The 11,100-nt window shown below is 36.7% G+C and overlaps 1 protein-coding gene across 1 annotated transcript in view; it reads left to right on the top strand.

The window, feature by feature from the left end:
• Positions 1–245: 245 nt before the first annotated feature.
• The window catches only part of LOC102473187 (A disintegrin and metalloproteinase with thrombospondin motifs 6-like), a gene marked incomplete at its 5' end in the record, with an annotated part of 68,419 nt that continues 57,564 nt past the window's right edge, over positions 246–11,100 (top strand). The window contains 3 exons of the mRNA XM_006156834.3: positions 246–262; positions 2,616–2,626; positions 3,694–3,823. Coding sequence (XP_006156896.1) covers positions 246–262; positions 2,616–2,626; positions 3,694–3,823 — 158 coding nt within the window. The remainder of the gene's footprint in view (positions 263–2,615; positions 2,627–3,693; positions 3,824–11,100) is intronic.

Here is an 11,100-nt window from a genome sequence, read left to right as displayed (position 1 = left end):
CATAGCCATTACACTAACTGCCGGTCCCAATGTATATATACTTCTGTGCTCATGTGAGTGTGTGCACTTTCTCATGCATGAAAGAAATCTACATTTATAGGACTATTGAATAGAACTTTTCACAATCAAGGAAATATATATCTATGCTGTCCAGTATGACAGTTTCTAGCAAATCTCAGGGCTATTGAGCATTCAAAGTGTGGTCAGTGCAACTAAAAACCAAATTTTTGTTATTCTTGTTTTAGACTTTTGCCATCGACAGGTAAATTCTCAGGTCGTGAAGATATATATATATATATGAATATATATATATTTTTAAGAATAAATATATAATTTATTTAAGAATAAAATATAATTTAAGAATAAAATATAATTCTAAACAATCATTTTTATTGTTTACTTAGTTTATTTACAGTTGCTCTATATTTTCTGCTTTCCATGTTAGAAGATACATGTTCCTTCATTCCGAAGTATATGCTTAAAGTGTGGGGTAAAAGTTGAAAGGTGATTTGTATGCTGTTGGAAGAAAATAGTACAGGGTTGTAGGAAGATTTGGAATAGATTATGGGTATAGTCAATTCCCAAGTGTGAAATACCACACTGCCTAATATAACATTCTAGAAGAAAATTAATAAAAGATGAGTGCAAGAAAAAGTGCATCTTCATAAGATATAGAGCAATTTCTGTTGTCTATTCAAGGACTTATTTTTACTTCATAAAAAAAAGCATACAGAAATTATGAACTAAAATGAACCCCAAAATACACTTAATTTCTACTATTGACGGCATGACCAAAATTAAGTCAATTTATAATTCTTAGCAATTAGCCCAGTACATCATAAGGACTGTGTCTTGCACTTAATAACTATTTTCTGTTGAATGAATGAATTAATGAGTGAGCGAATAAATGAGTGTGAATGACCTGTCAACAACATTTAGCTGGCAATTTTAGTTTGTGTGTGTATGTAATTTTTAAACAAATTACTGGATCCCACCAAATAGCAAAATAGCACTAAAATGAAAGGTCTAGAACAAAAAATATAGGAGTATGGGAATTTAAAATTTTTTCCCTCATAATCTTAGTTTCTAGATTCTTAGCAATAAATGTTAAGTAGCAATTTTTTTTCAAGATACGTATCTAGAATTTATCTTAAAATGAAATATAAATCTTATCTTTACTAACCAGTATTTTTATCTGTGATTCAAATGACAGAGGCCCTGCTGTTATATTAAGGACTACTTTTAAAAACAAATGTAATTATAGCCAAAAATTTATGGGGTTAATTTAAAGAAAGCAGAACTTTATCTTAACCTGCACAAATTGAATTAATGTTTCTTCCACAGAAGCAACTTCAGTTCCATTTTGTAATACTGAAAATGTTTATCCTTTTCTAAGAAACAATAAAGATTGAATGTCATTATTTTTGTTTCAAATGTAGTCATATCTGAATGACTTTTAAAAAAAATAAAGAAGTGAAATATTGGACCAGAGGGATGGATAATCTGAGCCACTGTTGCAGTTGGTAGTTGAATCCTATGACTAATGGCAGAGTTATCTGTCTAGGGGACCACATGGACTTAGTTATCTGCCCACTGGAATGACACAAGGGGGAGATATTTGGTGAAAATTATGCAACATCTGTGAATGGATCAGAGCTGTGCATGATGTGAATCATTCTTCCCTCAAAATCTAAAATTTAATAGTTAAAAAATTCCAAACAGTTGTCATATAAAATGAGTTGTTAGGCCTATGTTAGGACTTGGTAAGGAATGACTACAGTATATACTCTAAGACATTTTGCCAATAAGTTATTTGTCTATATTTAGACCCCTAAGTTTAGAAAAACCTAAAATATCTTATTGTTGAAGGTATTCAGTAAGAACCTTGGCTCACTGTGAGCAATAAAAAATACCTCTGTAACTACTCACTGCTGTCATAGAGGCTACAGGATTTAGGTCTCATGAGCATGGTGGATTTAATAGGATTCCCTGTCATTCTTTAAATTCAAAGGACTTAGCTAAAGGTGTGCATGACATAACTGAGGTACCCCCACCTACAGAATTCCCCTGACTACTACTATTATTATTATTATTAGTTTTTTTTTGCCACAGGGTATATGTACTTGTCAGAGAGACAGAGAGGGAAAATGAGGAATCACCCACCAGGGGGATGGACACACCTCAATCTCTTCTCCTCCATTCTCCTCCTGAGATTTTGGACATACACCCACCCATATGTGCCTGGTGTGATTTTTCAAGTCACTAGGTCTGGGACTCGAACCACAGTCGGCCATGTGGCAACCCAGCACCTTAACCACCATGCCACCTACTGGCCACACCATGACTCTTAAGAGACCTTGAAGGAAACATTTGGTGCCTAGCTCTTTTAGGCAAGTTTCCTTTAGTGATTGGTCTCATTTTACACAAATTTCTCTAGTTTGTGATCACACTCTTTTTCTAAGCACACTATTAAAAACACCTGAAAACAAAAAGAATTAATAAAAAGGAAAGTAAAGACTGTGTGGAATTAGCATGGTGTGAAGCTGTGGTTTCCTGTGTATCGCTAATTGTGCTTTTTCAACGCTTTCTAGGTAATTTAGCCTATCTGTTTTCAGGGATGAAGTGGGTGAGTAGGGAGAGACAGCTTAGTCTGTGCTTTTATTTCTATGTCCAGGATTCACCTGTGACCTCTGTATGATCTCAGACAGTTAGCATCGTCCTGTGTCTGACTGGTTACTCTTTGACATCTTGATGGACCCAACTTTGCCTCACTTGATTCCTTGACGCTGAAGAGAAAATGAGTGTACATGAAGTCTGTTCAGCAGATTTCAAATTGTATTTTAAAGGAAGTTGTGTACAAATGAGTGTGTGTTCTTGTGTGTCTTTGTATTTTGTGAAATGTGAGCACTTTGTGGTGGATATCTTTGCCAAAAAATGACAAACATGTATTTAGAACTTTTCTGAATTTTATAAGAATATTTTTAGCTGTGTTGAACAGGTTACATTTGCTAATTTTTAATAATGAGATAAGTATTTTATAAGCTAATATGTGAATGGGCGGTGTCTCTTTGACAATGGTATGATCTACTGGAGACTTACACTGTTAGAACAGACTTGCTGGCTACAGTCCAAGAGAGACCCACCAAAATCTTTAAATTCTAAACTTTGTGGGCTTTGAGAGAGATAAATATGTAAGTGGAAGAAAAAAAAATGAAATGTGTGGATATGATGTGTTCTTAACAAAGACTAAATTGATGGAGTTTATCCTACAAAATATCAAAAAGTAAATTTGTCCTATTGTTTTATTTTTAAATAAATTTAAAGCCATTGTTTTATACTGAAATGCCTATTCATACATTTTATCTGATGATCCTTTGGAAATTTAAAGTTTTTTTAAGGACAGCATGAAGAAGAATATACAAATGGGAATACTACTTGTTTAAAATTACCAATAGTTTCTTTTCTGGACTTGAAAACAGTTATTGTTTCTAAATATAAGAACAATAATTTTGCTGAAAATTTCAGTATAATGACCAGGACTTCTCTCCTTTTTAGAGAAGCAGTCAAGTGTTTCTGGAACAGATAAGACAGCAGCGATCCAGTGAGGTTGATTCCCACAGAGGAAAGCTGTGCATACCTAACTTTTCAGAAGGTAAACTACTCTTCAATTAATGATGTCCTCCTTTCCTCAAGGTGTCCAAAGACAGGAGGTGGTCTGTAAAAGGTTGGATGACAACTCCATTGTCCAGAACAATTACTGTGACCCTGACAGTAAGCCACCTGAAAATCAGAGAGCCTGCAACACTGAGCCCTGTCCACCCGAGTAAGTAAGAGAAAGAAGTGAGAATTACTTTCTGCAGGTGTAAAGAGAAAGACATCATGTGTTCATATCTGGAAACATATTCATGTGGATAAATTGGACTGGGCTAGCACTGTAGCACAGCAGTTCAGGGCTGAGCATAAAAAGCCAATCCCACAGGTCTGATCAAGGTTGGAATCCCAGCCCCACATGCGTATGCATGCGTTCCAAAATTCCCACAGATTGGAGAAATGGAGGAAAAAGGATTGCAGTGTGACCACACCCATTGGAGGTTGTTTTCTCTCTCTCTCTCTCTCTCTCTCTCTCTCTGGTGATTGCATGCACCTTCTGACAGTTAAAAAGATCAGTCTCATTAAGAGGGAGAAAACCTGACAGAAGGTGGAATTTTGATGTCCTTTCACGCTAAGCAAAGATTCCTTTTTATCGATAGGTTTCAGTTTTTAACTCATTCATAGTACAAACTCAATAAACTTAGTTCTAGCACAGTGCTAGAAATTTCATGTTTCTAAGGCACACATCTTTTCACATTTTAACATCTTTGAAATTAGGATTCATCTTGCAGCTGATGGTGTCTTTTTTTTAGAAAGAATTACTGAATTTTATTTATTCATTCATTTATTATATTTTTTTGATTTGACCAGACACACATACACACACACACACACAGAGAGAGAGAGAGTGAGAGAGAGAGAAAGGGAGAGAGAGAGATGGGAGAGAAAGAGAGGGAAAGTGAGAAAGTTAGCCTTCAGGTCCGAGACACCATGGTCGTCCATGTGGGAGTGTCCGGTGTATTAACTACCACACCACCTGCTGGTCCCCCACAACTGATGTTGTCTTAAAATAATCGACATTTTTCCTCTTCCTAATGGTATGTAAGGTATTGATGTCCTAGATTTACCAAAATACAGTGATTTGTTTGCAGTGCTGTTTTTTCCACATATTTATCCTAATGTCCTAACTACTTTTACATGCTTAGAATATTCTGGAATAGAAATCAATACTTTAATTTGCTAACCCCATCTTAAGTTCTTTGGTTATAGGAAACGCTGTCTCCTGAGTGTTGGGCACAGACATGGGGGTGTACTTCATGTTGCTTTATGCTGATTTCATGTAACAATTGCAGCTCACTCTAAGGGGAGGCACAAGGAGAGAACCCATTTATCTTTTTAATTTTTTTTTTTTTTGGAGAGATTTTCACTGTAGGGCGCGTGTGCTCGCCAGACAGACAGAGAGAGACATAGAGACAGAAAGCGAGAAATCACCCCCCAGGGGGAATGGTCACGCCGCAATCCCTTCTCCTTCATTCTCCTCTCGGGATCTTGGGCACGCACGCACACGCGCCTGGCGTGAGTTTTAAGCCACCGGGTCCGGGACACGAACCGTGGTTGACTACGTGGGAATCCAGCAACATAGCCATTATGCTAACTGCTGGTTCCCAGAACCCATTTATCTTAAGGACAGCTTTAAAAAGGAGACCTATTGTCAGTGAGCCACACATTATGATTTGTAAGAACAGAAAGGTTTGTTCATTGAGCAAAAGTCAATGATTATGTGAAACAAGACAAAGATGCTGAGTTGATCATGACAATACTGATCTTTACAGGGTTTTGCTTGACTGACAGCTGTAAGATAAAACACGTATCAATGGCGTTTCATTCTTATTTGAGAAATAAGATAAACTGATATCCCATTAGCAAATTATCCCAACATGAAACTGATAGTGAAAGAGGAAGCAGATGAATTTATCTGCCCCAAGTTTTTAAGAACTGGAAAAGAAAGCTTTATAATGAACCAGTGCTTCTTCAAAAAAGGATCACAGTAAGTCACAAAAACCTAAGGGTTAAAATGGATAAAGAATCCATACCCCTAGTAGAGTGAAAGAAAGGTACATTTTAACATTTTTGTTTCAAAACAACAATGCCTAAATGAACTTTCATTATCCTAAGTCAATGTCTACCTGAACATTGGAATCTTAAAAGGAACTACTCATCTCTAGTCTCTTATAAAAGTTAAGGATAGGGACCAGCAGGCGGCATGGTGGTTAAGGCACTGGACTCCCAGTTCGCTCACCTCGGTTTGAGTCTCAGACTGGTGGCTTGAAAATCATGTCAGGCACATGTGTGTGCATGCACAAAATCCTAAGAAAAGAATGAAGCAAAAGGGATTGTGGATTGGTCATCACCCTGGAGGGTGATTTCTCACTCTCCCTCTCTGTGTCTCTCCTTCTCCCTCAAACACACACGTCCTGTGGCAAAAACCTAAAAAAAAAAAAAAAAAAATCAGGATAGTGGCTATTAAATAAGGAGCACAGAAGATCTAGGCTGATAGAAGCTTTTTTCTAAGACTTTTATAATTTCTTACCAGTTCTTTTCAATATGTGACTACCATGTAACTAATTCCTTAAAATCCAGACATGAAAGGATATGAAAATGTGACCTGTCAGTTTTCAGGGCCAGAGGGTGATTTAGTGGTTAAGGTACTGGATTCCCACACAGCCGACAATGTATGTGCCCAAAATGCTGAGAGGAGAATGGAGGAGAAAGGATTGTTAAAGGGCAAACACCCTATGGCAAAAACCTAACAAAAAATTTTAAAAAATAAAAAAAGAGAGAGAAATTACTTATTAAATTTTCTTTATTCTGCCAATTATTTTTATAAATTTATCTTTAAAGATGCTGTAAAACAAAATGATGCTCAGACTCCATGGGCTAATTTTATCCTTTGGCATGTTTCCAGTAATTTCAGCATATATCTTTTCATTGTGAGTCTCAACCTATCAGGTTAATTTCTGGACACTCTGGATTTTGAGTATTATGCTTGGCATTTGTCAGCCACTTAAGGTATCTGAGAGGGTCTGATTATACTGCTTCTATGGTTCTATTCTGGCCTAAGCTTTTTTATTTGTTTAAGATGAAATGTTTAAATGTCCAATGTCTTTGGAGATTTCATTCATCAGTCATCTCATGTAATTGTGGATTTGGAATTAAAAAAAAATAGTTTGAAGATAATTGACAACACTAACTTGCATAATTAAAATTGGGACCAACAGGTGGTATGGTGGTTAAGGGAACGGTACTCCCACATGGCCATCCACAGTTCAAGGCCCGGACCTGACAGCTTGCTTTCTCACTTTCCTTCTCTCTCTTGTTCTGTCCCTCTCGGGTCAAGTTAAAATAAATAGATAAATAAATAAATAAAGTTAAATAAAACAATTCTTTAAAAAAAGTATATAATTATAATTAGGTTTCCTTGAGAACCAGCAGTTAGCGTAATGGCTATGTCACTGGACTCCCACGTAGTCGACCGCAGTTTGTGTCCCGGACCCGGTGGCTTAAAACTCATGCCTGGCGCATGTGCGTGCGTGCCCAAGATCCCAAGAGGAGAATGGAGGAGAAGGGATTGCAGCGTGACCATCCCCGCTGGGGGGTGATTTCTCGCTTTCTGTCTCTGTCTCTCTCTGTCTGTCTGGCGAGCGCACGTGCCCTATAGTGAAAATCTCTCTCTCTCAAAAAAATTAGGCTTCCTATATCCTTTCCTTTTGTAGTTATGCAATAAACTTAAGTTTGGAAATGGGTATAGAACTCAAAAGAGAAAATTAAAGAGAATATGGGAAAGAGAAAGTTTAGCCTGAGAGTTTCTCTTTTTTTTGGTAAAAGGTCCTAAAAGTACCTCTTTAAAATGTTACTCATCATCAATCCATTTTTCACTAAATGCCTTTTAAATTTTGCCTTTATTCCTTTGAATACAGACTGTGAAAAAACATCTTCATTTTTTATAATGGTTGTCATATTTAATAGGAGTCCCAGTAGACACTGGCATTATAAAGATAAAAATCAGGCCAGCTGGTAGTGAGGTGGATAAGGTGTTGGATTCCCCCGTGGCTGATTCTGCAGTTCGAGTTTTGGACCTGGTGGCTTGAAAAACATACTTGGTGTGTGCGTACGCATGCCCAAAGTCCTGAGAAAGGTGGAGAAGGGATTGTGGTGTGGCCATCTCCCCCGGAGGTGGTTTCTCACTTGCCCTCTCTCTTTGTGAACACATGCATCCTATGGCAAAAATCTAAAAAAAAATTTTTTTTTAATTGTGCAAAGACTACTGAAATTAAAAGAGAGTTCGAGTATAGAAGAAAGGGATTTGGTTCCTTTCAGATTATCATGTGATAGGCAAAAGGAAGATAAGCAAAAAGAGGAAAATAAACACCTACGGGCTGGCAGGTGGTGTGATGGTTATGGCGCTGGACTCCCATGTGACTGTCCATGTTTCAACTCCTGGACCCAGCAGTTTGCTTTCTCACTTTCTCTTTCTCTCTTTCTCTCTGTTTCTCTCTGGTCAAATTAAAAATAATAATAATGATAATAAATAAAATAAATAATTTTTAAAAGGAAATAAACACCTATAATACCACTGTTGCTAATTTAATGTATATATTTGTCTTTTTCTTGTGTACGTAGGTATATGTATATAACAAGATGGCATTGTATTATTTATGATGAGTCAGCCATCAGCATATTTCAGACATAAAATATCTTAAATAACATTTAGTAAATATGTCCTTCTTTTCTTAAATTGGTACTCCACTGTTGAACCATCTTAGCTATGTTTTTTGATACCCAATGATACCACATTAGCCATTTTGCTACTAAAACTTTGCTCTCCATAATTATGTCCTTATGCTAAATAAATAGGGATAGAATTTGTAGTTCAAATGGAAGCACAAATGGTCTTTGAGGCAAATTGTCAAATTGCTCTCCTGAAAGATTGTATGAATATATACTACCACTAACAGTATGTAAGAATGCCATTTCCCTGAACTGGCATGCACTGAACATTGGATATTTTTAAAGAATTATTTATTTAATTTTATTTATTATTATTATTATTATTATTACTGTTTTAATTTGCTATAGGGCATATGTACTCACTAGAGAGAGAGAGAAAGGGAAAGTGAGAAAGCATGTCTCCAGATCCGGTACTTGAACCTTAGTCAGCTATTTAGGAGTCCAGCACCTTCACCCTCATGCCTCCTGCTGGCCCCAGATATTATTATTATTAAAAACAATATTTGAGGGACCTGCAGTGGTATGGAGGTTAAGGCGCTGACTGCATAGTTTGAGTCCTGGTTCTGGTAGCTTGAAAATCATGCCAGGCACATGTTAGGTGCATGCCCAATATCTCAAGAAGAGACTGGATAAAAAGGGATTACGGTGTGACCATCTTTCCAGGGGGTGATTTCTCACTTTCCCTCTGTCTCTATCTCTGTCTCTGTCTCTCTCTCTCTGGCAAGTACATGGGCCCTATAACAAAAACTTAAAAGTTTTTTTGATAGAGATTTTTGCTGTAGGGCTCATGCACTTGCCAGAGAGATAGAAAGACAGAGGGACAAAAAGCAAGAAATCACCCCCTAGGGGGGATGGCCACACTGCAATCCCTTCTCCTCCAGTCTCCTCTCTGGATTTTGAGCATGTATGCAAATGCACCTGCTGTGATTTCAAGCCATTGGGTCCAGGATCAAACCACAGTCAGCCATGTGGGAGTCCAGCAACATAACCATTCCACTATCAGTTGGTCCCAAAATATTTTGGGTTTTTTGTTTTTTAGAAAAGAGCCTCAATATCTATTGCTATTTTATTTTGCATTTCTTAGATTGCTGATAAAACTGAGCATAAAAATTATCTTCAATGGCCATTCATACTAACACTATTTTACTTTAAATGAAGGATCTGTCTCCTTTTTCTATTCAAGTGTTTATCATTTTGTTATTTATTTGTATGAACTCTTCGGGTATCAAGGATGTTTAATCGTTTTCCTGTGCTTCAAATATTTATTTTTTAGTTCATCACATGTTTTCCATATTATTTATGGTGTTTTGATCTATTTTTATATAGAAATTTTTTAAAATGTTATTTAGGAAAACTATCACACTTGTATTTCTTTCATTGCTATAATGTTTAGAAAAATTTTACTCAGGGCCAGCAGGTGGTATGGTAGTTGGGCACTGGACAGCCACATGGCTGACCATGGTTTAAGTCCCAGACCTGGCAGCTTGGTTTTTAATTTTCTCTCTGTCTTTGGTAAGTGCATGTGCCCTATAGCAAATAAATAATAATAAATGAAATAAAATAAATAATCCTTTATAAAGTAAAAAAAAAATTTACTCATTCTAAGATTATACTTTCAATGTTTATTTATCTTTTAATTTTTAAATTTATTTTTAAGGTTTTTGATATAGGATGATTACAGTCACCAGAGAGAGCCAGAGAGATAGTGAGAGGGAAAGTAAAAACTACACCCCCCCCCGCCCCGGAGGGTTTGACCATGACACAGTCCCTTCTCCTCCCTTCTCTTCTCAGGATTTTGAGCATACACACACATTGTCTAACATAATTTTCAAGTCGATGGTCCAGGATTCAACCCACAGTTGGCTATGTGGGAGTCCAGCACCTCAACCACCATACCACCTACTAGACCCTTTTCTTTGCTTTTAATATAAAATTTATTTGGAATATGTTTGCTTAATTTGAGGAAGGTATTTATATTTATTTTAAAGTATTATTTTCCTAATACCATTAATTTAAAATCCTAATTTTTTATCAGAAAATACCTTTTCAAATAACAAAATATTTATTTTTTTAAAATTTATTTATTCATTCATTTATTTTAACTTAATCAGAGAGAGAGCAAGGAAAAGTGAGAAAGCAAACCACCAGGTCCGGACTTAAACCATGGTCAGCCATGTGGGAGTGTCCAGTGCCTTAATCACTATGGCACCTGCTAGTCCTCAAATAACAAAATATTTCAAGTGCCTTCAGTTTTATTGGGTGAAGTATAGTATGGAGAAATAGAATACAGTAATATTTAATCCTTTTATAAAACAGGTAACAGGGGACCAGCAGGTGGTGTTATGTTGCTGGGCTTCCACTTGGTCCATTGTGGTTTGCGTCCTGATCAGAGGCTTAAAACTCATGCCAGGCATGTATGACTGTGTGTGCCCAAAATCCCAAGAGAAGAATAGAAGAGAAGGGATTGTGGCAAGGTCATGCCCCCTGGAGGGTGATTGCTCACTTAATCTCTCTCCGGCGAATGCACGTGCCCTATAGCAAAAATCTCTCTCTGGAAAAAAAAAAAAAGATGATGATGACAGGAGTCTAAGAAGAATAGACAAAAGAGGCGTTGGTGGAGAAATAATACCAATGCTTATTTGAAAGACTTTAAAGGGCCAGAGGTGGCCTTGCTGGGGGAAATTAGTGTGCTCATAGCAGCAACTCTTATGAGAAAGAGTG

Source organism: Tupaia chinensis, unplaced genomic scaffold (assembly GCF_000334495.1).
Source record: "Tupaia chinensis unplaced genomic scaffold, TupChi_1.0 Scaffold000516_1, whole genome shotgun sequence".
Classification (NCBI taxonomy): domain Eukaryota; kingdom Metazoa; phylum Chordata; class Mammalia; order Scandentia; family Tupaiidae; genus Tupaia; species Tupaia belangeri.
The sequence above is the reverse complement of the archived record's forward strand: the minus strand, read 5'-3'. Positions and strand labels throughout refer to the sequence as shown.